We start from the raw sequence: 27,497 nt of genomic DNA on the forward strand, positions 1-27,497 counted from the left end.
AATTTATATATATATCAAGGGGGAGTCCTCCATTTTCCCATGAATCCTGTGATGGTTGAGATCTGTGGACTTTCCTCTTTCTTTATCTGCTTCAATCCTCTGCTTTTCCTGTCTATATCAAAGTGAAATGAATGTGAGTCCTATAACCAGACGAGAGAGAAGCTCTACTCCCACTGTGAAGGGGATTTTGAAATGTTGAAATATGTCAGGTTGGTGAATTTTTGATTACTTAATTGTTGTTATCATTATGAGGAGGGCCTCTTAGATGAGACTCAGATAAGTCTGAAGGCTTATCAACCTTTGACGATCTCTTCTGGCACTCTACACTCCTTCATCTTCATATCATAAACTCCTTCTTCAACAGGATTTCTCTGATTCAGTGTTAGTTCTGCAGGTCTGGGCCTACAGTCTTACTATAGCAGAATTTCAGCTCAAGTTAAAAACAGGCACACCGAGAGCTCCCCAGTGCTTAGTAAAGGTGGCTGTGAAACCGACAGGTGCCTTCATCATCCTGACACATCAGGCAGGCCCAGGGACTCAGCTCTGCTCTCCTCAGGGGGATCTCTGCAGCAGGACTCCTGGTGCTGGGCACCCTGCCGCTGCTGTCTGCACAGGGCTGGTCCTGGGGAGTGCGGGTGGGCACTGCCTGACCCATGGGTAAGTGCTGGCTGCTGAGGGAAGAACACAGGTTTGTGGCTGCTTGTGGGAGAGGGAACATACAGCACTCCCAGAGACAAATCCCTCCTAAGTTCTGCAGTGTGAGAACTGCCGTGGCTGGTGCTAAGCTTGTCTGCACCATTCAAATGACTTCCCTTTCTGCTCAGGAGAAGGAGGCAAAGGACTGGGTAATTCTTCCTGTGCAGGTCCTGAGTTAGCCTGAATTTGCTGGGTTTTAAATCACAGTAACTCCACCGTGTGCGGGGAGTGCTGGTTGATTCATGCCAACGTCAGCGCAGGTACAGTCACCGCCCCCTGCCACCACTGCTGAGGGTGGGTGTTTTGCTGACTGGCTTAGTATCGTTCATCCCTTCCAGCAAAGGCGAGTTGCTGTAGAGGTTGCGTAAAGCAGAGCTCCCAAATATGTGAAAGCATTCTTGACTCTTTGCCCGGAGCCCACCAGTTCCTTTTGAAGATTAAGATACGAGTGATGAAGGCGATTCACCTCTGAGTGAGCAAAGGTCGTGTGAAAGTATGAACCCACTTGTGTTTTGCAAAGGCCTTACACTGACAAATGAGAGAAGCTTCCTCTGGAGCAGTATCTGCTCTGGACAGTCAGCAGCTGGTTTGTGCTGACTCTTGACTGGCTTGTAAAATGTACCTGGCAGGTGTGCAGCAGAGAGTGTCTATGCACACGTGCGTGCACACCCACGCTGGGCTCTGCGTTCTGTGCAGGCACTGTGCTTCAGCTGCACCAAGGCCTGGTGCTGGCAAACCCAAGTGTCCATCCCCTGAGCAAGCACGCAGCAGAGGTGTAGGATTTGCCCACATTCCCCTTTCTCACATATTTCAACCCCAATAATAAAGGACTCTCCAGCCAGGGCGATGTCTCCTATGGGCATGGTCAGTTTCCACCACCTATTTTTTGGTTTATCAGATGATAGCACCAAGAGGAGTTTTTCTGCAACTCCCAATAATTGTAGTAATTATTCAACACAAAGGAAATTGGAAGCTTTTATGTCAGCTTTAGCTAATATCTTCCATTATACAGCATGAAGTACCACCAATTAGCTGCTGGACTATCAGCGAGCCAACCGCGGCAGGCTGAGGACAGCACTGTGAGTTAGCATGCACTTTGCAGAGTTTGAAAGAAGTCCTGTTTGAGGAGCTTTGCTCTGGTGTCTGGGTTCCGCTGCTCACAGCACTGGGACCCACTTCTGATCATAGTTGTAGATGAAGGAATACTTCCCAAGTGCTCTGGGTGAATAAGCACCTGCAAAGACAGATATGCATTAATGAGAAAAAAAAAAAATAGAGAGAGAGAGAGAGAAACATAGCAGTGTGTGAGCTGAATTTTGCAAGAGCTCTGGTATCCACAGTGCTGGGTGGAGGGCTCTGCTGTTCAGCTGTACAAATAACACCCGGTTTCTATGTCTTTATTCATGCTTATTCATTCCTTGCATCATCAACCAAGCAGCTGAGGATCTTGGTGTGTGGTGTGATTCTCCATTGCTATGAAGGGCAAAACAGCATCCTGTGTTTTGTTAAAACACCCACACATCACGTTTGGAGATTCCCTGGCACTGTGTTGGATATCGGAAAGGATCAAAGACACAGGAAACTGAAACTGTTTGCATCTGTTTCACAATGTGGAAAGCTTTAATGAAGTCACTGAGGGGTCCCCTCCACTCTGCTTTTTCACATTTTTCCTGAAAAATTCCTTGTATTTCTATAAAATTACTGATTTATGAGAAAGGTACTAAAATCCTCAGCCTGTGTGAATGTCCTGGTATCTTCTGTAAAGTGTCTCTGGCCATAGAATTAAAATTTTGTGCTAACATTTGGTGTACATAGACTTTGGGGTAGCTTTAGTATGTTGAAGGTTGTCTTGACTGTAAATTTACCTGTGACTCCTATGTAAGGGACTACCCAGATTTCCTGAAACACTGAGCTCCAAAGAAGCCCAGGCATCAACAACTGGTGAATAACCAGCCTTTATTAAAGTTGTTGCTTTTTATCAGCTACCAGCTGATTTAGTTCTATTCCTTGTGGTCTAGTGCTGAATATTTCTGTACGTACTGTGTGTTCTTGTGGGGAAGGGCTTAAGTCACCTCTAATCTCATGACTTGGAGTTTTGATCCTGTGGAATTTTCTTCCCCACTTTTCAGACTGGGATAGAAAGGAGATCTGTGTGTGTTTTGTTGTTGTTCTTGTGGTGTTTGTTTGTTTTTTCCTAACAACAAAGAGAAGACTGCATGCATGGTTATGTGATGATGGTGTATCCTTGTTCTTTTCATGCACTAACATGGTATTGCATAGGTTTCTAATCAATTTGGCATGAAGGACTGATGAAAATGACAGATGGCATTTCTTCACCATCTGCAGAAGGTATTTGTAGTACATTCTCTCCCTCTTTAATTAACTTGGTAACCATCCTCAGTAATTTTGGGCCAGATTTTCAGCGTAAATAAACTGGCCTAGCTCTGTACCTTTAACTGAGACAGACTAATTTACTCTGGCTGGGGATCTTGTCCTAGCTTAGTCAGCAGAACAGCTCTCAGGGAGCTGGCATGTTGACACAGTACCTTGCAAGTCTGGGATATGATCTGGATGGAGCTCCAGTAAAGCCCATTACCCCAGTTTGTGCTGCCTCAAGGGCCCTGGAGAGACTAATGCAACCAGCATGTTCTCTTGCTCTCTGTGGATGGTACAAATTCTGTATCTAGGAACGTTCATACGTCAGAAGTAACAGCAGTATTGCTATTGACTGCTTTTCCAGTCCTTTGGTAACCACCTAGAAGAACTTCAGAATCTTAGAAGAAATAAAAAGGGCAAGAAGTATGAGTCTTAACTGAAAAAAAAAAATTAATGCTATTCATGCCTAGAAACAATCAGCCAACGGATACGTTCCACCAGGGCTGAGCTGAGCTCCACCTCCGCCCCGTGACTAGCTCCCTGCCTGTATATGAAAGAACTGCTCTGCACAAGGAGACTGCAGCAGGATTCGTCCCTGTATCTGCCTCCTTTATCATCGCTAATGGCAGAGGGTCAAAATTTGGGCATGCTTCCTGGTGCAAGCTGTCCCTTTGCCATTGAGGAACAGCTCCCACTGCAAGCACTGCTGGCAGGGGTGAGGCAGGGCCCACCAGTCCTGGCTGGACAGACTGGTGGCAATTGTGCCCATGCATGTTGCTGGATGTCAGCCTGGCGTGTTTAACCCATTCCTCAATGGCAGTGTGTCCCTCCTACCCCTTCACCATATGTTTCCTGATTACAAGCTACTGGGCACGTTTCTTTTCTTGTTTTACTCAAGTTTAGATCAGGAAAATTCTGGCAAATCCTTCTGAGGACAGAACAGCCGGAGGGTTATAAAACTAAAGACACTGTGCTGAGGTGCTGCATAACGTTACTCTCTAGATGGGGCATGGAGGCTTTCTCTATCTTAAGAGGATGTTGTTTCTTTCCTGTTCTCCTGTTCCAAGTGCTCTTCTCTCCCAGTTGAACAGAAAAGTGTTGCAGGTGAAATGTGTGTTGCACCAACAGCCAGAATTATGAGATTATGTGGTAGTTTTACACACGCACTGTAAGTCACAGAACCTGTTTGTCAAATACACTGACAGACAGCTGGTGATATTTTAATGGCCTTTACTTTGAAAACGTGAATTTTTCTATCTTGCCTTTAAAAAATAATATTGTAAAATATGGAACAGCAAGTTGGTTATAGCGCTGGTAGTCAGGACTCCAGTCCTGCTTTGGCCACGTTGCTATTGTGCAACAGAGATCAATTTAGCCCAGATTTTCAATACTAGACCAGCGAAAGGTAGCAGGGGACACTATGCTCTGATCTAAAAAGGATTTAGCTGCTTGGTGGTCATCATAAACCTACGGTCACAATATCCAAAAGATCCTATGTGACACGTGCTACTGAGTAAAATGCCTTTCAGAAATGGCGTGTGTCTTCAAGTGTCTACATGCCTTTGAAGGTGGGCTCTCCAATTTCTGTGCTTTGTTTCCTTCCTGTTGAATGGGCAATAGTGCTGTTTAGTCACATCTGTAAGCCTCACATCTCTAGCAGTGAGAAGTACTTCAGAATAATTCTTATTTTTACCTGGTCCGGGGAACCCTTCCTGTGATCCACCCCCCATCCATCGCTCCGTGTTTGAGACAAACACAGCACTTGAGCAATTCTGCTTTAGAGATCCTCCATAATCCACGAGGTTGTACTGCCCAGGTCCAGGAAAAGGTGGATCTTTACAAGGTGGGATTGCTGGAGCACAGAGTGTCAAGCAGAATTTCTGTCTGTCAAGAGAGAAGAGGCTTAAGAAGCTCGTCCCATAGTGGTGGAGTTTTGTCACGAAATAAAAGCTGTTGTTTCTGCCAGGTACCCAGGAGAGGTCAGTGCTTAATCCTCCTAAACCAAAACCTCTGGGGAATTATCTAGGAGGAAAAAAAAAAAAAAAAAAAAAAGTCCAATTTCAATGCTATAGTCAGCCTGCTTTATTTACTGTGAAATACAAGGACTTGTCACTGGTCCAGCTTCTGCAGAGACCTAGCTGCTCCAGAGTAAGCCAGCACTGAAGGCAAAGCAACAATGCCAAGTAACTCCAACTGGGAGTTCCTCCCATTCTCTCCCACTGATTGAAACAGGAGAGGGCGCAGGCTCTAACCCCAGCAGCTGGGTGTGAAGTGTTTTTGTGTCTTCTGATGTTACAGACTGGCAATCTTCTCTCCTCATATTTAATTTGCCCTTCCCTCTAGCCCTCTGTCCTTATCAAATGCCACTTGGCATTGCTTCCCTCTCAGCCTACAGCTTCCCACTCTTTATATAAAACCCCTGCTAAAAGATACAGCTGCTGAGAGATGTAGTAGATACACCTGTTGAGTAAGGAGTGCTGTGGGCCTTCTCATGTTCTCATTCTTTTCCATGGTCAGGAATTTATTGTTGATCTTAATCTTAGGCCAGGCAAAGTCACTGCATGGTGACAATAAATTTACTTGAACAATTTGCTGATAGGCAGATTTATTTGCCTTCTCATAAGGATATGAAGGGGAAGGAGTTTCCTTTCATGCCTTTAATCCCTTTGAAACAAGTGGTAGGATGGGATAGGTGGGAACAGCAGTTCTGACTTGAAGGAAGTACTTGAGAGTTTTATTAAGCCTCCTTTCAGCCCTACTTCCCACCATAGCAGGGGGTAGCAAAATGCCCACGATTTACCCCGTAGGTTGTCTGAGATGCTGTACTGCTGTGAGCAACCCTCAGTGTTCCTGCTCAGTGGTTCCTGGATTTGACCCTTTATGCCTAGTGTTACTCTGGGGGTGAGTTTAGGCACTGGCAATGCAAAAGAAGCAAAGCCTCGTGCTTAAAATCCCTGCCTGGGCTACAAGAGCTGAAGGAACCTTTTCCAGGTCATGTGTGCTTTGGCTTCTTGCTCTGTAAAATGGGGGTAAGATATTACCCCTACATCATAAGGGTGGTGCAGTATTTAATTACTGTTTGTAAATGTCTGAGAGATCATATGATAAAGGTACCTCTGATACACTGCTCCAGGATGTTATCAGCCCACACTCCCCTTCAAGGCAATGCTCTGTAACACTTCCATCTCTGAGCTAGTTCCTGTAAATCTGTGGCAATAACTGGCCAAATTGGACCGGGTGATATAGTGGGATACTGTGGGATCACTCTGCTGTCTGACCTTGTTTCAGATGTTGCATGGAAGTAGCATGTCTTCCAGAGCTGGACTTACTTGAAAGGAGTTTTCTTTGCTTCCCTGGTGGGTTTATATGGCTGATAGATTGTGGGCTCTGCAGTAATTCTGTCTGTCCTTGTCAGGTGGGAGGTCTTTGACTTGAAGCAAGATGTTATACCCTTGGGAGACACCTTGGTGAAGGAATCATTGATGTTGTAGTGACCTACAAAACAAACAGGAAAGAAATGTAAACACCAAACATGGCTGCAACACTGGTGCTGAGAAATGAGAGTGCAACAGTCAGTGAATGTAACAGAAGGAAAAAGAACCGGTATAACAGGACTGTGTGGGGAAATCAATTCTGGATTTGAGAAGTGCTATCCTGGGCAGAGCTTATTTCGAGGGACACTGATAAGGCAACACCAAACTTTGTCTTGAGCATAGGCACAAATGGAGACATTAGCAATTTTAAAGAATCAAACAGGAGGAGAACTTGCACGTGATATAACTGCATGATATGTGCCCTCATGTTCTGGGTCTTAAACCTCAACAGGCTATGGGCCAGGAGTAGGCTTCTTTTGCAGCTAGAGTACCATGGAGCTTGGTACATTATACACTAATGTGGCTTCTCCAGGAACCTCTGGCATCTACACAAGAGTTGCAGGGTTTTTAGTGATTCCTTAAGGCTACTCAAAACTGTCAGGATGGTTTCTGGAATGTTGTCTCAGCAGAGACTCAATGAGATCAAGCCATAGCACTTGGAAGGGAGGCACACTGGTGTTCTGACACCTGCTCAAATCTCATATGCCTTGAAAAGCTCAGAGTGACCTGAATTGATGTGCAGTGGTGCTCTGCACGCTGACGGAACAGAACCAAAATCACCAGCAACATCTTTCTTCCAGCTCAAGGCTCACATACATGGAGAAGGCCATTTTCCAATTTTTTCCAAATTTAATCCTCTTGTGGTTCGCGACACAAACACTGCATGGGCAGAAACATTGTTGCTTTGCTTGCAGAAATCTGTAGATGTCTGTTGCAGAAAAAAGAAAAAGGGCTTGTGAATGTCTTTAATTGACCTAACATGTGGGTAATTACCAACGAAGGAAAACCCACATTTAAAATCCAGTTGTCTCCATCGTGAATGATTCTAATGATGCAACTGTAGGCGGAATTAGGACCAAAATATCAGAGTGCTTACCAATTGTAGGTAGGTCTCTGTGACAGTCCAGCATGTAAGGGTTGCATTTACACACACACACTGAGGACATGAAACTCGTGCAGAAAATGTGGCTTTTGGCTTTAATTGCTATCTCCAGACTTCTCCAATGTCAGCTTTAAGTGTCTTGTTTGGCTCAAGCTGCTGACAGCCCAGAATTTGAGGTGGCACTGCCAAGACACCAAAGGCCACCTGCAAGACAGCCCCTGGAAAGTGCTGCAGTGAATAGGGGCTGTCTCTGTGGCTGTCACTGCTGGGACTGCAGTGTGGGCTAGTGGCCTTAAACTAAGCACGACTTGAAGAATCTGCACTTCAGTTCATTCAAGCCTGCAGATAATGCTGGAGTGGTTGTGCCTTCCAGCAGCTTGCACCAAGCTTGGTGTGCAGCACTGCAGTTCTACTGCTAGCAGTCCCCAAGCTAATTAACTTGGACAGAGGTGCCAAAAGTCCCTGGGGGAGGAGGTCATGCTGCTCTCGTGGAGCAGTCAGCTATTTGCCACACTCGCTGCCCAGGTACACACAGCAGCTCTTGTACAGAATATACAAAGGAACACATTTAATTCACAGCTCCTAAGGAGCTCACACTCAAAGAGAGAATTGGTCACAGAGCTGAAGATAGCTTTGAGGACAACTTAGGATATTGTTTTCTTGTTGCTCACTCATTTTCCCCAGAACATTTGTCAATTTTCATCTGTAACCACCTTAAAAACAGATCCTCCAGTTCTTAGACAAAAGTTCCTTTTTGCCTAAGAGCAGTGGCTGCATAAAGAGAGCAGGATCTGGACTTCTTTTCTTCTCAGATGTCTCTTTGTCTATAGTCATAAATTATCAGACACTGCCATCTTTTAAATAGATAGTTTCCTGTTCTGCTTCTTGTAGGTTAGATAGTATCTCCTACAGTAAATCATGAGTCAGTGATTAATTCAAGAAGGCCGTTCCCAGAAGCAAATTCTTACAATGTTAAAAATAATATGATGTGAATCCATTATACTATGATATAGAAAATAATTATGGCCTGCAAACTAGTTTAATCAACCTAGAACATGCCGGGGCAGATACTCAGCTGAAGTGAGTCATCATAAGAAAGTTCACAGTCTTAGTGTATAGGTTGTACGAGCGAACATGATTACTCCATGTCAGCTGAGTCTCAGTAACTCTGTACGTGTGCTCTTTGCACACCCAAATTGTGAGGCAAGACATGTTTGTTTAAGACACCTTTGCTGATGTTTAAACTGTATCAAATTACTTTATAAAAGCATGAATTGCTTCAAGAACATGCATGCAGCCAGTTAAGATGTCTCAGCTGATGAGTAGCAATTTATTAAGCTTATTAAATTGTGTCGTGTTCATTCTGCCTTAAAAAGCTATGCGATGTCATCAAATGTTACGGAGAGTCAACATGTTCTGCCTCAATCACAGTGGATGTATCCTGCATCAAAATATGATTTGAAAGGGAAAAGTTCAGTAGGAAATGGCTGCAATGTAGACATTCTGTGCAGAAAAAAAAAAAATCTCCCTAAAGAATAACAAAATCAAAAAGTAAATATGGCTAAAGCAGCACAACACCGAAAGGACAAAAAAGTCCATTAGCTGAGTGCGTATTATTATAAACTATCTGACAGTTGTTAATAACACTTTGTGTTTTGTTATCATCTTCCATATCTCAAAACACACTCTGAATTCCTGTGGACTAAGGCTTGCAACACCCCAGTGAAGCCTGGTCACTGTGGCATGGGTGGGGAGCATCAGGCACGGAACAGTTAAGTGACTTACACAAGGGTGAATCAGGAGGAGGTTCAGGAACTGAACCTGAGGGCTAGGTCCTCAGCTGATATAAACTGGCACAGCTCCACAGCAAGTGGAAGGGCACAGCCAATTACATTAGTTCAGCATACTCAAACCTGATTCCCAGCTCTGAGGTTGAACCTCAAAACCCAGTACCTGTTAAAGATGTAGAATTCACCTGCCTTGAGCTTCTTGGCAGAAGTTCCCTGTAGCCAACCAACAGAGGCTAGAGTTCTAGGATGAAAACTCATGGGACGTGGTGGGGTCTTCCAGTATCAAAGCCAGTGATGTTGCAAGGAGGGCAGAGGCTGCCACCATCCCAGGGTCAGGGATGTATTTTTCCTTCCTTGGTATTGAAAAGTTACTGCCTGACGTGTGCTCATTTCACAACACCTTGGGGTACACCTGCAGCATGGTCAGAGGTGAGATAGCAGATCGTGCAGAGATACCTGAGCTAGGTTCGTGCTCATTCGTTTAAATACTGAGTGCAGTGGAACAGACCTCAGAGCCATCAGGCACAGAATAAGTGTTTAATGCAAAGCTCTGGGCTGTTACAGCTACCTTGAGAGCTGTACCTGAACTAGCTCAGTTACAGCTAGTTGCTGTGTTTTCTGGAACTTCATAGCATCACCTGGAACATCAAACTGACTTCACCAGCATTAAGTTAGCTGTGCCTTGCTGCCTGCCTTGTCTTCCCTTCCAAATCTCCTTACATGGTATTGATTGGGGGCTGGAGTAGGGATTTTCTCAGTCTTCCTAGAAATAGGTTGTTGAAACACACTGGAGTTTCCCATGCTAAAGTCTCGTCTGGACTGAAAATGTGATAGGATGTTATAGGCATTTGCAGCTGGAAAGCTGGAGATTTTCTTGTGTGCAGTGCGTGGAACCTGGAAAGGGAGGGAGAAAGGAAATTGTCAGTAGCTGAGCTGAAAAGAAATTGTGAAATGACTGAGGCCTGGATTTACCAAATGTAATTTTTAAGGACAGATCACCTCTATCATTTTAAAATAGCAGAAACTTTGGTATACAGCACTCACAGTTGCAAGTTCTGTGAGATTAAATGGGAATGAGAATGACTTTTTCAAGTAATAAGCGTTGCTGATTTCTTCTTTTGAGGGGCAGATGCTCATCAGCTGGCAAAAGAAACTTCTTTTTTTTTAAGTCTTTTGTTAGAGAGAACAGATCATGAAATTATTCACTTTAACTATGCATTTCAGGTAGCCTGATACAACGCTCTCAATGAGTCCACAAAGCATGTGTGTATGTATCCTCCTTTACACTTTTGTAAGTTAACAACAGCTCTACCAATTTGGTTTGAAAAGGTTCATGCAAGATGAAAAGGGACCACCTCTGGGTGAGACTGAGCAGAAAAAAATTCAGCCCCAATGGAAACTGAATTTAAAAGAGAACAAAAGATGAAAAAGCAGCTTAGAATAGCCGTTGGACTTCCACTTTAATTATAACTCTGTCTGATGACAGTGAAAAATGATTTTCCTTCTTGGCTGGATTTTAGAAACATCCCCAGTACAACCCTAAATAGACACTGCAGACAGGCAACAAAGTAGCTTACAGACCAGATCCACAGTCCACTGAAGTCACTACAGAGGGACTATGTGATTTTAGCAGCTTTGGAAATCAGTCTGAAATCAAATGCTTCCTCTTACCAGTGAAGGAAAGTATCCAGTTCCTTTCTTTGACAACGAAGGGCTGTTGATCTCTGGAGACTGATGAGTGACATCATAGAATCCTGGGCCTGGATTTTCACTCTAGCAAGAGAAGTACCACACACATTGACCAAGCTGTATTGATCACCTCTCTCTTGGGGCAAAGGCAATGAAATACAGGCATAGGCTCATACTGATGCTAATGGGACAGCTCCTTTCCCCAGTACCTCATCTTTCTGCCACATACTTGAGGCTCTCCAAATTGTGCTCCATGGAGAAGACGGTTGTGCTGAGGGAAGCAAGTTTGGTTCAATTTGCTAGAACCAGCTATTAAATGTGCAGCGGGTTTCCAAAGCAGATGATAAAAAAAAAAATTGCATCTGCAAGCTCAATTACCTGGTGTTGCCCAGGCTTGGCTGCTCCTGCTGACCAGCCTGCTGAGGCTTGGATGGAATCCCATGCTCAACCCTGCCCCATAAAGGGGAGTTACTACTCTGACAGCACGTTCGTGATTAGCACCTTCCAGGACAGCACGTGTCAGGGAACCAACTACAGAGCCCTTCTCCCATCCACTGCATCTAGCTCTGGTTTGGCATGCACATCACCACGTCAGTGTTGTTGAAAGTAATTGGAGATTAGACATCTACACACCCTTGGAAATTTACCTCCTGCTACAGTGACTGCACACCTCTGTGTCCTTTGAATACTTTGAACTATATTCTGGTGAATATAAGGGAGGATTTAGCTGTGTGGTAAATCCACCAGAAATGCCTTCCAAACTCCGGTGTTCAGGCACCTGTGGGGCTGTGTGAATACAGTGGTAAACTGGCACAGTTACAAAAGTGGGTCAACTCACTTGGTAATTATTCCAGGTCAGGTACTAAGAAGCAAATAAGCTCTCTACATTGCCTACATTATAGGTGGGTAAACTTCGTGTACTGGTAAACTTCATTTATCCCTGACTACCCTGCTAAAGGAATGTGCTCCAAAATGGCTTGTGCTGAAGAGAACACAATCAAGCACTGGTGGAAGAAAATAAGTCAGTAACTGCAAAAAGGCCTAGTATTAAGCGACCTAATGCTTCCCCTCCCCTACCTAGCACAGTAACTTTTCTCTAGGGTAAAGCTTAAGAAAGAATCAGCCAAGCCCTTGTATAGCTTGTGGTTTGGCTTCCTGCCTGCTCTGCCCTTCAAGCAGGAAATTCTCAAAGGGAAGGGAGTGCTTTGTGAAGCTACCTTAAGACTCTGCCTCTTCTCTTTTACTCAGAACTTAGCATCAGGTCATCTGGAACTCCTGGAAGCTGACCAGACAGACTGATGGCGCCTACTTAAGGTATTTAAGCAACTTCTCTACCTTGATCATTTTCCCTCATCTTTTGTCCTTTACGTCCTTGATTGTTGTTATTCAGTCCCGAGATAATATGTTCCTGATATCACTGAGATGGGAGAGACAAGCAAGGAGGAAGAGATCAAAGGAAGGAGAAGAAAGAGAAGATGCCAAAGGCAAAAGAAGAAAGAGGGAAGAAGACGAATACTTCCGAGATTTACCTACTTTACATACCTGGCACCCAAAGCTTCAGAAATTCAGAATATACTTAGTTTTCAGAGTTCTGGTGTTACCACATAGTCACCAGACCACAGGAAACAGTCAGCAGGGGCCATGGGCATCCTCTTTCCACCAGCAGAGGATGTAGCTTGAAAGCTGCATCCAGAAAGCCCAGGAGGCCCATGGCACCTCTGAGTGTTGGCCAGACTTGCAAAGAAACCCTGCACAGCGCAGGCTGGGAAAACAGCATGGTTTTAACATATCTTTCTGCTTCCCTCTGCTGGCCAGATAACATATACCAATGTAATTCCTACAAATCAGGGATCAGGGTGAAGAGTGTCCGAAGATAGAAGGGGTCATATTCTCCTACCATTATACAAGTGTTAACTCTACTGCTTTCTTTAAATTTGCTCCTGAATTTCACAATATGTGCAAGATATATGTTTGTGTCCATGAGGGTTCAAGACTGGAAAAGGGACCAGGGACAAAGCTGGGTGGGAGAGATGTAGGAAGATGGTAAGGACAAGGGTGATGTATGTGGAGTAATTTTAAGGTTTAAATTAGTAACACTGCTTTACCATTTACTTCATACTGTTATGAGTTGTGATTAAAAAACAAATTTAACAACCGTAATCTAGACTTAGTTGCTTATTTGCCATATTTTTAGTTGCAGTTTAGTGTTTAGTTTTTTATTATGAGGACATGAACTTCAAACATTTTTGTTACTCACCTGGTTATACTGAAATCGCTTTGATTGAGAATTAAATCCATTCTTTTCTGAGTCTGAGATTACTTTACCATGGTGCTTATAAGGACTGGAGGAAATCTGGAAACCTAGAAGGAACAGCCAATAGTAACAAAATTCTGAATATGAAGATACAGGAGGAATGTAACTACAACACCAGTTTTCTTTTTAAATAGGATGTAGAACTTAAGGGCACATCTAACATCAACGGTGTGTACAAGCCAAGAAACCAGCTGTCATTTCTGCGTTTATTTAAAAAGAAAAGGGAAGAAAAAACAAAACAAAACAAAACACGTTGAAGCACTAGTGCTGATAAATGGACTCGACGGGTGACTCCGTGCTGTTTGATCCCTTTTGCAGATTTTCCTCCTTTACTGAGGTAACCCAGCACCCCCCTCACGGCACTGACCCCTCCGGAGTCAGACCCCGCAGGCAGAGCCCAAGGACGCGGGGTGCGGCCGAGCTGGGGCCTGGTGCCCCCCGAGCGGCCCCGCTCTGCACGGCGGTGGTGCCGCACGGGGCCAGGCCCGGCCGCACTGCATCGCCTCGGGATCGCTGCGGTTACTGCCGCGCACGGAGCTGCGCTGCGGAGCTGAACGGTACCGGGGGCTCCGCGACAACCGGTGTGCAGTGCCTCAGCGACAGAGTGCACGGTGCTGAGCCGGGAGCTCAGTGACTGTGTGCGGGCTCCTGAGGGAGGGCGATGGGGCCGCGGGGCGGGCTCCGGGCTTGGAGGCGGGTGGTGACGGGACAGAGGGCGGGTGGCGGGGGGACGGTGGCGGCCTGGCGGCGGTTGCCGTGCCGGGAGCCAGGCGCAGGGCGCGGTGCCGGCCCGGGCGTCCCCAGGAGGGAAGCGGGGCCTCGCTGTGCCTCGGCAGCGCCCCCCCCCCCTCACTGTACCTCGAGCCCCGCCGCTGCGGCCGCCCATGGCGAACCCGGCCCCGCCCCGCGGCCACCGGCACCGCGCAGGGGAAGCCCCCGCCCCCCCCTCCCCTCACGGTTACAACGGCCCGCCCAGCTCTCCTCCAATCGGCGGGCCTGTTCCTTCGAGCCCTCCGGCAGGCACCCAATGGCAGGCGAGCTCTCAGAACCGCCCTCCGCGCGGCTGCTTAAGGTGGCTCGGGGCCGGCCCCTCGCGCACGCGCCTTAAGGTGGCGCTGGCGGCCGGGACCGGGAGCGCCCCCGCCGCCGCCTCGGGGCCTGGGGGGGGCCGGGCGCGGGCAGGAGGTGGGGGCGAGGCGGCCGGGCAATGGGGCCGCGGAGGCAGTAGGTGAGTGCGCGGGCACGGCCCGGCCCGGGGCTCCGCGGAACGCGGGCACCTCCCCGGCAGGGCCCGGCCCTGCCCCGGCTCCGAGCGGCCTCCTCCCCGCCGGCCCTGCCTCGGGCCCGGTGTCCGGCCGCACGGGCCGAGCCCGGCACGGTGCTGGCGGGGCGCTGAGCGAGCAGCGGGGAGCAGGGACACCAGGAGCGGGGCTCGGAGCACGGCCGGGGCTTGCTGAGAGGAGCCCGTTGAGATGCCGGCGGGTACCGCGCCCCTGGGGCTGAGGCAGCCCGTGGGCTGCAGTGAGCAGGCGGCTCTGCGAGCTGCTGTGCACGGGACTCTCTGAGAAGGGATTGAAACTCCTTCTCTGCTGCTGTGTGCAGCTGTTAGTTTGATTCCGGGGAGTTTTCTGTGGAATCAGCATCATTTCACTGCAGCTCTTGGACAGTTGAGTTCATTTGACCTGATTCTTCTTTTATTTACTTTTTTTTCCTTTATTCAGCCTCATCTTGGAGGAATATAACGTTACCCCCCACTAACTCACTGGAAATATTGGTTCATCTCCACCTCTGCCTGCAGTGCCTATTCTATCTCAGTGCAGCCCAGTGGAGGAAGAAGAGCAACAGATAGATTACAGAGAGCTTGTTTGTGCCTCATGGATGTAATCGTTTGTCCACGCTAAGCGGGATGGATGAGAAGGACTGGTACTAAGTTCCAGATAACATGGTTCTAGCAGAGTCCAAGTTTCTTCTTTAAAGAGAAGTTCTGGCATCTCAGAGGCTGAAAACCAAACACTTCAGTAAACAAAAATGGAAGGAGGCAACAGTCCAAATCTGCAACTTCAGCAACTCCCACTGGCCACAGCAGCGGTTTCTGTGCAGCCACACACAGACTCCTTTTCTTACAAGGTCAGGTTTCTACCCCAGACTACCCCTAGAAGGCCTTAACTATTCAAGTAAGCTGATAATGCCACTTATTTTGGTTATTTTTTTTTTGCAGAAAGTGCACAGGCTTTGTATTTAGCCATGCCTGCAGGCCTGAGCGTATTATATACTGTGTATATAAGCAGTGGGAGAAAGAAATCCTACGTCTCAAAGAGCTAGACAAAGTGAAGAAAGAATGATTGGCAGTTAAAAGATCACATAGCTGTCTAAAATGGGTTAGGAGCAATAAATTTTGCTAGGTAACTCTTCAAACTATTCTGTACATCAGTGATTGAGACCAGATGTTCTCATCTGCAGTATCTGAGTGCTTACATTTCAGCCCATGATCTCTCAGAGCCTGTAGCCAAGGTAGGACCTGTTGCAATAATTCCTCCTTATTCTCCAACTGTAAATGGAACTGTTCCCAAATCACTCTCCTACAAATCCATCATTCTGAAGGTGCTTGGAAAATCCCTGCGAGAAGGGCTTTCCCTCCTTCCCCCCCCCCCTTTTTTTTTCTTTCCACTATAAAAAGTACTTTGAGAACACAGGCCAAGATGCATTGTAAAAATTAGTCAGACTGGCATGAGGTTTTCGCAGGCTTGCAAGCTCTCGGTCCAGAAGCCAGTCACACTGCTCTACTTACAGTGCCTCAGCTGAAAGGGCTTCCTCCTCGCGGTCGTCCAGACTGAACCCAGAAACCATGCTGAATTTTCTGTGGCTTTCTCTGTGATCACACAGTGATGTTTTTGGGCCAACTTTACTGTCTTGTGGGGAAAGCATCTTGTGTTTTTGAATGAAACTGCTTGGGTGAATCTTACTTTCTCACAGCCTGACAAAGCTTTTTGTTTCACTGATACAAACTTGAAACTCTAAAGTCATTGTTAAAATCAAGAACTGTAAATTTACAGTTAAGAGAGGAATACAAATGTGAGCTCAGTTACCCCAAATCAATCAAAGGTAGTACTCCACTGTGTCTTGGTGACCTGCACTGAGATGAAAAGTGCTAGTGACATCTAATGAGATCTAGACAGTTGTTGAAGGAGCACAAGTGTTAAATGGCCTGTCTTGAGTTCATGCTCTTCTGTTTGCTCCTAATGTATATTTCCTTTGTGACTCAGCTTGCTTTACATTTTTTATTTCAAGCTCTGTCTCTGGACTATGAAAATTACTGCTGAGCTAGTAACGCTTATGTGGAATGTGCTAAGAACTTAATAGGAGTTGCTAGTAGTTACCTTTTAATTTGGAGTGTCTGGTTCATGTAAAAAGCAGCATAAAATCTGTGATAATTGACTGCTCCATTAAATGGGCCGAACTGCTCACCAAACCAGCAGGTGGTATAGGTTGAGAAGAGCAAAATAGTTACTGAAAGGTGACCCACAGAATGCAGAGGTTCCTGATCCATATGCTGCTGAATGCCAGGCCAACCTTATGAAAACAGATTTCATAAGGGTGTTGCTAAAGATATTAAAAAACAGATTTTTTGAAGGGAAGAAGGAGTGAACAGGTTGTTGTGTTTAGCAGTTCGACCTTTCCCTCTAAGAAACCACAAAAATGTGAATACATGCATGCTAATTTGTCTCTCATATAAAGTGTTAGTTGAGGAAGGGTTATCTTTCACTTAAGTTTCATAGATTTGGAACGGAGCCACAAGGAAGTTACTTGAATTATCTTAGGTCATGTAGAGAAGATAAACAATGATTTATTGACAGTTGATCTAGGAACAGATTTTAAAGTGTTCTCTCTTCCAGATTGTGCAAAAAGCCCGAACTCTCTTCAAGGTCCAGTGGGTAAATTTAATATCTGTGTATTTACTTTTTTACAGGAGAACTTGATTGGTGCATTACTAGCTATTTTTGGGCATCTTGTTATCAGTATTGCACTCAACCTTCAGGTGGGTATCATGAAACAAATATTGATCCTGCCTCAAGCATCCTGCATTAAAAAGCATCAAGCATGCCAAAGCTTCTGTACCTTTATTCTGTTTTCTAGAAATACAGCCACATCCGGCTGGCAGGCTCCAAAGACCCCCGAGCTTACTTCAAAACCAAGACATGGTGGTGTGGACTGTTTCTGCTGGTGCTGGGAGAGCTGGGAGTGTTTTCCTCTTACGCTTTTGCTCCTCTTTCACTGATTGTGCCTCTCAGTGCAGTGTCTGTTATAGGTAAGGAAGAAGGAGATGACTGATGTCTGAGTGTGTTGCACTGTGATACTGCTGGTGACTGGGTCAATATGTACATCATCCTGTTTCTCTTTCTTTTTTTTTCCTATAGCCAGTGCGATCATAGGAATCATATTTATTAAAGAAAAATGGAAGCCCAAGGATTTCTTGAGTAAGTTCCACAGTTCCTTTTAATTTTTCCCTTCTGTTTACAAGCTATCATGCACATAGCATGGCCTCCTAAGAGTCACAGAGAGATGGAAAAGTCTGCATTAACTATAGTACCTCTTCAAAAAAAATGTCATCTCATCCACTGTTTGTTAAAAATTCATTTTTTTTGTGTTTTGTTTATGTCTGGTGCCAGGCTTTCAGAACCTTATCTTGCTGTTTCATAGTTTTTTTCAGAATACATAGAAATCATGTTTGTTTGCAAATTTGAGAATCACAGTTCTCTGAGCTGAAGCTGGAGCCAGGGGCCTTGACTCTGTAATAGCTTACACACAACTGAATCAGATGAATTTTGTATGTGTGCAGCTGTTTGCAGAACTGGGGCATTCATTCTGCTATTTCCTGAAAAATGGGCTGTAGGCAGGCATGACAAGCCCCAGATGTAGATCTGACAACTTCTGTTGGTTTCACAGATGCTACCAGGTGTCCTGGTATGAGTTCTTTTCTCAACTCACACCACACATATTGCTTAGGGTTATTTTTACTTCTAAGTTTTGAAAGTGGGGCATGAATGGCAGAGGAATGAGTCATTTGAAGGAATATGCATGATGTCATGGCTGCTGCGCATGTGCGATGTTAGTTCCATGCATCCATACTAACCCTCTAACTGTCCTTTTTTTGTCCTTTGGTCGCCAAAGGGCGCTATGTTTTATCCTTTGTAGGCTGTGGTTTGGCAATTATTGGAACTTATCTACTGATAACATTTGGACCTAATAGTCATGAGAAGATGACGGGAGAAAATATCACTAGGCATTTAGTGAGCTGGCCATTTCTGTTGTATATGGTAAGATGGCCCGTAACATGTGGGACAGTTTTCTGCTGTATGCCTGATTTGGGAGTTTTGTTTAAAGTGTTCTTATTTATGGGGACTAGCAATGTTTCTTATTTGCTAATGGACCGTTTTCAGCTTTTGCTAGTGTCACTTCCACAGCGCATGTGGACACCTGCATGCACAACTTAGAATTTAAATATCTTTAACTTAAAAATTTTAAATAGCTTGCTCTTTCCCTGATTTGTCAGCCTCAGCCTGTGACAGCAGTGTTGAGGGCAGCTGAGAACAGTTTTTCTAGAGGTGCCCAAACATTGTGCTTGCATCTGTTCTTTTCCTAGGCTGACTTCCTCTGGAGTCATCATTGTCTCATTGATAATATTGTGCAATCTGTTGCTCCTTAATAAAGATAAGTTTGGCCGTTAAATAAAATGAGTGCTGTAGGGGTCATTTAAAGAAAGTAGGAAAATAAAAAGTAGGCTGGGATCTGTGATGTGAATATTAAATCAGGATTATTTGATCTGCTTCTTTACCTAGAATGCAATGTCAAAGATGTCCCATGTTTCCTGTACTGCAAAAACCTACTGAATATCTTGTCTCGTTAGAATCTATGGTCATGTTAAATTTGATATGGAACTGTGTCAGATCCTCATTTTCCTTTGATTTGTCCTGTTGTATGATTCTGATATTTGACTGGCTCAGAATCCCATCTGCTGCCAATGCTATTTACTCAATATCTAATGTTCTCTCTTCTGTTTTGTTGTAGCTTTTGGAGATCATCGTATTCTGCCTGCTACTGTATTTTTACAAGGAGAAAAATGCAAACTACATTGTAGTTATTCTCCTGCTTGTGGCTTTGCTGGGTAAGTTGATATGGACTTAAAATATCTTTCTACTGTGGCTTAAAACACTAATCTACAGTAAAGTGATGTATCTGTAGCATGTAAGGAATTTTATTGGCCTAATTAATGTCATAAAATGTATCACTCTATTCCAGAAACTTTGCTACAAATTAGGTAAAGCTATTTTACAGTGATGCTTAGGATCTTTGCAAATGATTGTTGAATTGTCACCTTTGTCTTTTGCAAACATCCACAGGTTCCATGACTGTTGTGACCGTGAAAGCTGTGGCTGGCATGATTGTTGTCTCAATACAAGGAAACCTCCAGCTCGACTACCCAATATTTTATATTATGTTGGTGTGCATGATTGCTACAGCAGTCTTTCAAGCAACGTAAGATGCTCACCCTCTCTTTGTCTATAACTGTTGGATTTAGTGGGTCAGTAATTAATGTTTGTTATCCATTTAAAGAATGCTGATCACATTTTAGCGGGAAGAATTCCTGGTCTCTTCTATGACCTGTACTCAAACCCATGTCACAGGAGCCTGGGATAGCATTTTTCTTTGCTTTTCCATGTAGTGACATGGCCAAGTTGTTTTGATCCCAAATTTATACATCAGAAAAGTATTTGCAAAACAGTGGTATGATTGAAATGGTGGCAAATCAAATAGAGTATCTTTGCACAGGCCAAAATCAGTGCTCTGTTGTTTCTTTCCCCTCTGTTCTTGTGATAACATTAAAAAGTAGGAGCAGTAGGAACAAGGATAAGGAGCTATTCAAAATCTGGGTGGCATTCTGGCCTCAAGGTCAATGGCAGTAATTTCACTGCCTTTAGTGAGTATGGCTAGAAGGTTTATTCCTCAATCATTTGTATTAATTCCAAAGCATGCTGATGCCGGTTTATTGAGAACACTGTTTCATAAACTTACTTGCCATTGATTTGAAAGGTGCTTCCAGAAAGGAGAACTATATGAGTCTGTGGTAACTGCTACACAGTTTGAGTATCTGTCCCAAGTCAACCTGTCATCTGTCATTGTATTGCAGGTTTTTAGCTCAAGCCTCACAGCTGTATGACTCGTCTCAGATTGCTAGCATCGGCTATATCCTGTCCACAACAATAGCTATCACAGCAGGTAATTGCACAAAACAGTGTGTTGGTCCTTTCTAAAAGATGGGCAAGAGATTTTGGAAAATAATTCTCACAGCTGAGGAAGGTGAATACTCACAAGATGATGACTTGTATTTTCATGTCATCTCTCTTCTGGAGCTGGCTTTATTTCTTTTTCCTCTCCCAAGATGTGAATTACCCATTTAGACTGTGTTAAGTTCTGTCTTTTTGTTAAACGTATTTGTTTCCTCTGGAAAAAGGTGTTACAGTTCTCTTCCTGATTTTTCTTGTTTGTATTTAGGATACACAGTTGTATAGGCACTTCTCTTGCTGTACAGATTATTCCAATTTCAGCCCTTGCCCACACAGGAAAAATTTCACCTTTATGAACAAAGATAAGCATTTTAAACCCCCTTAGACTTCAAACCTAAAGATATCCTTTTAAATATCTTGTCCTCAGTAGCTAGATGTATGAGCAAAACTAGAAGGAAAAAAAACACTGGAGAAATCATTCATTGCAGTCAAGCAGATGAACCATCCACATAAACTAGTAATTCTCTTCTAGGGGTATAGGGGCAATAGCTCCCCCCCTTAAGTTACACATCGCTTTTTAATGCGCTTCTTCAATGTCGTGAGAGACTGTGGCCTGCTCTTCAGCTAATGTTTATTTCCTGGGGTGTTCGAAGCCATATGCTGCTCTCAGATTCATCAGCTTATTTACTTTACATCAATAAGAATTGTAAAGAGTAACAGCTAGAACGTGTGTACTGGGCTGCTTGTCCTTGTGACATCCAGGGTGCCAAGGATGCTTGCCATCTTACAATTTTAGGCTTTGTATACTTGACTGGGGCCAAGGGTTCCTGTTGGAGTTAGAGATCCAGTCTGTTGTTCAGATGTCAGAAATATGTTTATATGGTAACCACTGCTATATGGTGAGAACTCAGGCTGATTTGCATAGTGACCTGCAGTAGTTCCAGTGCTATTTCCTACCCTACCCCCATACCGAAAAACTTGTACTAGTTGCTGTGTGAAGATTTGTACATACACAGCTTCTGTTAAAGTGGAAATATTAATAGGGCATATTAATCTATTTTAAGACTATAAACAAATAAGATGCTGACAACATAAATAGTAATCTTAATGACTTGATTTCTGGAGGGACCAATGCTTGTCATGCAGCACTAAACGCTCGTGTTAGCTGGGAAGAAAAGCATGAATTATTTCTTTTTCAAGGAGCAACTTTCTACTTGGACTTCACGGGCGAAGATGTTCTCCATATATGCATGTTTGCACTTGGGTAAGTCTTAAGGTTCCTTGATGGAAAACTGAAAAGTGTTTCTTCAGATGTATAAATCTAAAAACTATAAAGTTACATGTGTTTATGTACGTGTGTGAGACGCACGGCCTGCTGGAGAGGAGGATGAACTGAATACACTTTCTCTGGTAAGAGCAGACAGCGGCCCATGGAGTCAGTGCCTTGTCTGAGTAATGGTGCATGCTGTAGAAGAATTCTGTCATGCTAGGTTATGCATAACTGTAAAAGGTCTGTGCCCCTTATTAAATCTTTTTACTGACTGAATGGTGATCAGCCTGGATGTTGAGGCATATGGCCTGTTCCTCCAAATGTAGCCATTCCATGTAAGGTGAGCTGGAATGCTGTCAAGCAGCTTATGAATCTAAAAGAACAGTGAAATAACTAGAAGCAACCATCTGTAAGGGATCTGTTTCAGGTTTTGCACTGAGCCTTCATTGAATTATGGGACTTCAGGAGCCCTGTTTCTTAGGTTGTGGCCATTCACACAATGCAGATATAATCAGTAAAACTCGCTATGTAACTCAGCATTTAGTCCTAGTATACAGCATTTGATGTGATTAACTTTCCATAAGCAGGGGATGGTCTGAAATGTCTTCCCGTTTAGTGCAGGAAAAAAACAATATCTTGGAGTTCAGTATTATGAACTGTGCCATTCTCTGTCAACATACTGTAAAAATCAATCAGCAGTTGTTTGTGTGTTTACCAATTGGGAAATATTGGAAAGTTCAGGCTGTTAAATCCTGAAATTTCATGAAAGCAAATCAAATTTTGATATGCTTGCTTTCTACTTTTAGTTAAGATCAATTAATTAATATGAACTTTTTTCAGCATTTTTATAGAAGTGAAACTGTGATTGCTAGGTGAATTTCAATACTGTCAAAGAAGGTTACTCTGCTGGGAGTTCCCTGTAATTCTGACTTCATAGACCTTTCTCTTTCGGTTCTGAATTCTTTACTGTGCTATATGATAGGCCTTCAGAAAAATCAACGTGCAACATTATCTCCTCTCCCTTTTCACAGTTGTCTCACTAGAACTTGTCTTTTTTTCCTCAGGTGCCTCATAGCATTTCTAGGTGTCTTCCTGATCACAAGAAATAGGAAGAAATCTGTACCCTTTGAACCTTACATATCAATGGATGCTATGCCAGGTAACAGTGGTTTATTGCTGTCTCTTTGGTCTTGGGCTTCACAATGGAAATTCAAGCTTCAGTTTCTCAAGCATCTTGATATATCAGGCAGCTGTTTTGTTTTATGTTTTTTCATTCTCTTTGGTTGATTGTGCAATGTGAGGGGTACATCCATGTTTTTCATGAAGCAGAGAAGAGATGTTCCTCTTCAGTACTCTTTTTCTGGGTCCTCTGACACCAGGGATAGTGTCAGAACAGTCTTGTCTAGGTGGCTGCTGTCTGGGAAGATAACCAATCCCAAGCAAATGCTCAAAATCAGTTCTCATCAAGCAGGGGGAACCGATTACTGGGGATGACTGAGGTACGTGGCAAGAGGTAGAGGCCAGAAAGATCAGAAACTTATTTTTAGGAAGTAACAGCTAAATGTCTTTCTGGTGATCTGTGTAAAAGACATGCAGCATTTGATAAATGACTGCCATCTCTCATTCACTTGAGCATTATTTCTTCATTAGTTGTTTTAGAGCTAAGCAGAAGAACACTGTCTTTCATTTAACACTCAGGGAGCTGATGAGCCACATATATTGCTAACTCCGAGACCATAGAATTTGCAGATTTAATAGTGTAGATTGAATGCACCACTTCTGTTCCTAAGCATTTATTCTGTCTCTGTACTTTTCAGGCATGCAAAACGTGCATGATAAGGGGATTGCAGTTCAGCCTGACCTCAAAGCTTCCTTTTCCTATGGTGCCCTAGAGAACAATGACAACATGCCGGAAATTTATACTCCAGCTACGTTGCCAATAGTGCAGGAGCAACATGGTTCCAGAGGAGTTTCTGCTCCACCCTACCGGGTGCTGGAGCACAGCAAAAAGGAGTGAGTGACTGATCTTCAAGGAACTGATTTGAATCATCAGAAGTATGACCTTTATTTATTTACCTGTTAAAACATAAGCAAGTGTAAAACCAACCTTGGTATAGTTTAAAGCTTGTCTCAAACTTAACTTTCAAGGCTGATTATTAAAATAAACAGCTCTCTATAGTTGTGAATTTGAAAGTGGTCATCTTAGCAAGAAGAAAATCCCAGTTCTCCATTCAAGGCTGCTATCTGGGAGTGTGAAATGCAGACTGTGGTGTCGTGGCTTTATGAAACCGATGGGATGACAGACGCTGTAGAAATGCAGAGCTGTGGGAAGAGGAGTGACCGTGCAATTTTTAGCCCTGCTGGCAGAGAGTTTATCTCCAAATAGAAATTTTCAGGAGTTACTCTCAGTGAGAGGAGGGAAAGATTTAATCTCTTCTCCAGAAAACCATCAGTCTCTCTCTAGAAGTTGTAAATCCTCATGTGTCTAACATAACCACCAAGCTACTACCTTAACATGGCAATAGAATGTAATCACTTTCAAGCATGAATAGTGGAACTTACTCTGTCTTCTTGGGCACTTCTGGTATAACTGTTCTCTAGCTACCATTGAACATATGCACTGAGCACATTAATTATTTTTATAGCACCACTGGATTATATGGCAGTTTAGAACAAAGATTGTTTGCCAGTTTTCTGGTTTCATAGCAAAAACTTCAATTTGGATCAAATGGTACAGAAGGAACATTGTGAAGTACAAGAAGGAGGAAAAGAGAATAGTAACCTGACTAAAGGGTATATTTTTGTAGTTCTTGAAGAGGTCCTAATTCTTTATTTTTATTTTCTCTGTGGTTGAGGCAGGATTTACAATTTTGTCTAGTGATCTTAAATGCTTAAAAGAGGCAACATTCCTTTGGCAGTGTTAAAAAGCTAAGTTTAAGTGTTGTAGGTTGGGGTGCCCTTTTGTGTCCCTTTTTTTCTAAAAAATAAGAAAGGTACTGGCCTAATACTGTGAGTGACCTGGGAGGAAGAAAGAAGCATACAGAGTCCAGCACTCAGTACTGAAAGAATAATGAAGCATTGTGTACTCACAATATTTATCTTTCCAGCTGCCAAGAGAAGGCTGTAAACTGATACAAAGGGAGAATAGACACAAGGGGGGGGAACTTAGAATCATAGAATCGTATCAAGTGAAGGGGACAAAGTACATAGGTTTACTGGCATATGCAAGTTACTTTGATGTTTTGATACCCTCATTTCTCTAAGAGCAGTTGTTTTACTTGGAAACAGAATTTTAAGTCTGCTTGGTGTATCCTGGACTGTACACATATAAGAGCATCTCCAAATGACCTTAGAAGGCTTAATTTGAAATGAATAGTGAATGTGTTTTGTGCATTTTTAAGTGCTTACTCTGGTTCCAAAGGGCTTGGAAGGATGTTGGGCTTGCAACAGTGGCTTTCTGCATTTCTTTTATTTTATTTTTTTTAAATTGACTCATGGCCAGGTTCTGTTCCTACTACCAAAAATTCCCAAGAGCTCCACTGACTTGTATATAGCTATTCCCAATTCCTGCTGTTGTAGATGACAACAGAACTATTCTTTTGCATGTTTGCCTTGCCAGCTATGAATACCAATTTAATTTGGAAATACTTGAGACTGCTTTGTTGTTTTTGTGCAGCTTAAAACAAACACCACCACCTTCCTCTGCGAAGAGCAGTTGCTTAGTGGCCGTACATGTCTGTATGTGAAGTTTCCTCACCAGCTTGGTATATCTGACAATTTAAATCTTATCAGTGGCATCACATACACCACAGCTTACGAAAACTAAAGAAAGATCAGCTTTTCTTTTGCCCACAATACTTTGTGTGCTTAAGTAAGATAACAATGTTAATGGGCTAATATTACCAGTACATTAATCTCGTTGAAGTTGCAGTGACACTGATTTTCTACCTTTGGCTCTATATCCCCGGTAATCGATTTTGTGAATTTACATGCCGCTTCTGTTCATTAATTACAACCAGTAGTACAGCGGAGTCTGGCTGGGCAGGGTACAAGTATACAGGCTTTCCCTTTCTCTCACCTTTCAGTCAGAGGCTCTGGGTGAGGGGGCAGAACCTTAACTTTTAAACTGCCGTGGTACTTTGTTTCTTTCCTTTCACAGTCTCTGCAGGCAAGAGCCCTGCTACTGCGTTTTACGTAATCACGTCTCATTTGTTTGGTTTGTGCGTGTTTCAGTAATTCTACCTGAAATTCTACCTGATAGTGACAGTTACCTTTACATTCAGCGAGGCTTGCTTTTCGAAGCTTTCTGACAAAAGATTTCAAAGGAGGTGAAGTTTATTTGTAGAGCACGTAAATCATAATATTTCAGATCATTCAGCTGTGCCACATCAGCAGAGCCTGAGGTGTTCCTTGGGCTGTCGGCCTCAGTGGTGCACTGATGTTGTGAGAGCTGCATTCTTGCCAGTCTGTTAGCCACTGTAAGCGTGGAGCTAGGACTGCCAGGGCGTACCTCGCCCCTGCTTGCTGCCTATGTTCAATACTTGAATTTTAGATTTTGTGGGTTTTATTGTTTATATATTCTCCCTTTCTTGCTCATTCTCCAAGCTTTCAGAAGAACTTACTTTCTGCTCTCCAGCACAGTTTTACAGCTGCTCTGTTGCTGAGCAGGCATGAGTAGGAGTTCCTAGGATGCTATTTGTACCCTCAGATCTATACTTCTAACAGAGTATTTGTAGGGTTGAGGTGACAATGGTGCCCAGGATTGCAGCAAACACAGCTAAACTACATGTGAAGATTTAAAGGAGAGGAGCCCATATCACATGCTAATTATTCTTGCAGCATGAAAAGTGATCAGTTGGTGTAAAGCACACTTGAACATGTGTATGTCAAAGCTTCAGTTTATCAAGAACTGATCCTGAGAGAGGCAGGGCACTGTAAACAGCGGAGTGTGCTTAGATTTCCAAATATGCAGCATTTTTTCAAAACTCAAAAGCTGAAAAAGTGAGCACAGAAATCAGCTGACTGTCCCCTTTACTAATCTGGGAGAATATCTCCTTGCTCGCTCTCCTAGTTTCCTTATCAAATGTGAACTGACATCTATTGCCTTTACACTGTGTGGCTTTTCAATGCACCAGAGCACTTACTTTGTTCTCACTGCATATCTTGCATATAACTTTATGCTGTGGATTACAACTCCAATGTTGGCTGAATGTACAAAATGATCTGCTTATGATGTTCTCTTGTTCACATTAAAAAGTATATATAAATCTTATGGTCCAACACTGTAAAGCTAGGATGACTGCTTAATTTTTCATAAGCAATGTTGCATGTCTATTTAATTTTGTCTTTTTGGTGAGAACTTTGGAAATGGAAAATTAATAAAAGATCTTTATGAAATCTATAGAATTCTGGTCTGCTAAGTGTTCTTGCTATAGCTTTCATGAGTTTGTAAGTAAAGGAAAGTTAAGACAGTAATAGCTTGTAACCCTAGGTACTATGTTCATCCAAAGTACCATCTTTTTTAAAAAAAAATAAAAAAAAAATTAAAATGCAGGTTGCTACAACTGATCTTTGGGGCTGCAGCACTACTAAGGCTTGCAAAT

General features: G+C 43.6%; 2 protein-coding genes and 1 long non-coding RNA gene across 8 annotated transcripts; 2 read left to right on the forward strand and 1 right to left on the reverse strand.

The window, feature by feature from the left end:
- The first annotated feature begins 33 nt into the window (after positions 1–33).
- LOC137842889 (uncharacterized) lies at positions 34–13,670 on the forward strand. Its single transcript, XR_011089268.1, has 3 exons — positions 34–209; positions 12,276–12,341; positions 12,418–13,670. It is a non-coding gene; the product is annotated as an uncharacterized lncRNA (long non-coding RNA).
- On the reverse strand, positions 1,659–14,293 carry STPG1 (sperm tail PG-rich repeat containing 1). Of its 5 annotated transcripts, none has more exons than XM_068657491.1 (8): positions 14,200–14,292; positions 13,285–13,388; positions 11,010–11,111; positions 10,059–10,232; positions 7,263–7,374; positions 6,402–6,567; positions 4,766–4,956; positions 1,659–1,930 (listed from the first exon to the last, which is right to left on the reverse strand). In XM_068657491.1, exons 1-8 carry the CDS (start codon positions 14,225–14,227, stop codon positions 1,854–1,856), a joined length of 954 nt encoding a protein of 317 aa, XP_068513592.1. In that variant the 5' UTR covers positions 14,228–14,292; the 3' UTR covers positions 1,659–1,853. The 5 variants fall into 5 exon arrangements, with proteins under 5 accessions (XP_068513592.1, XP_068513596.1, XP_068513595.1 ...); XM_068657492.1 differs by lacking the exon at positions 1,659–1,930 and adding an exon at positions 3,639–4,674 and having other exon boundaries at positions 14,200–14,293; XM_068657495.1 differs by lacking the exon at positions 10,059–10,232 and having other exon boundaries at positions 14,200–14,293.
- Positions 14,294–14,417: 124 nt separating this feature from the next.
- NIPAL3 (NIPA like domain containing 3) lies at positions 14,418–27,300 on the forward strand. Of its 2 annotated transcripts, none has more exons than XM_068657490.1 (12): positions 14,418–14,569; positions 15,063–15,468; positions 17,309–17,377; positions 17,476–17,647; positions 17,757–17,816; positions 18,535–18,656; positions 19,408–19,504; positions 19,740–19,875; positions 20,528–20,616; positions 21,825–21,888; positions 22,959–23,053; positions 23,712–27,300. In XM_068657490.1, the coding sequence occupies exons 2-12, from the start codon at positions 15,370–15,372 to the stop codon at positions 23,909–23,911; spliced, it is 1,203 nt and encodes a 400-aa protein (XP_068513591.1). In that variant the 5' UTR covers positions 14,418–14,569; positions 15,063–15,369; the 3' UTR covers positions 23,912–27,300. The 2 variants fall into 2 exon arrangements, with proteins under 2 accessions (XP_068513591.1, XP_068513590.1); XM_068657489.1 differs by having other exon boundaries at positions 14,419–14,569; positions 18,511–18,656.
- The last annotated feature ends 197 nt before the right edge of the window (positions 27,301–27,497 follow it).

The sequence above is a fragment of the Anas acuta genome, chromosome 21 (genome assembly GCF_963932015.1).
Source record: "Anas acuta chromosome 21, bAnaAcu1.1, whole genome shotgun sequence".
Classification (NCBI taxonomy): Eukaryota; Metazoa; Chordata; class Aves; order Anseriformes; family Anatidae; genus Anas; species Anas acuta.

What these genes read in the sequence shown, in the direction of transcription:
- STPG1 (XM_068657491.1), bottom strand. Translation starts at nt 14,227, where the DNA reads ATGGGCGGCCGCAGCGGCGGGGCTCGAG. An exon ending in AGCGATTTCAGTATAACCAG is followed by an intron (nt 11,112 to 13,284) that starts GTGAGTAACAAA and finishes TTCTCTTGCTAG; the next exon opens with AGTGAAAATCCAGGCCCAGG. An exon ending in GCAAAGAAAACTCCTTTCAA is followed by an intron (nt 4,957 to 6,401) that starts GTAAGTCCAGCT and finishes CTCTCTTGACAG; the next exon opens with ACAGAAATTCTGCTTGACAC.
- NIPAL3 (XM_068657489.1), top strand. Translation starts at nt 15,370, where the DNA reads ATGGAAGGAGGCAACAGTCCAAATCTGCAACTTCAGCAACTCCCACTG. An exon ending in CAGTGCAGTGTCTGTTATAG is followed by an intron (nt 17,648 to 17,756) that starts GTAAGGAAGAAG and finishes TTTTTCCTATAG; the next exon opens with CCAGTGCGATCATAGGAATC. An exon ending in ATCAATGGATGCTATGCCAG is followed by an intron (nt 23,054 to 23,711) that starts GTAACAGTGGTT and finishes TGTACTTTTCAG; the next exon opens with GCATGCAAAACGTGCATGAT.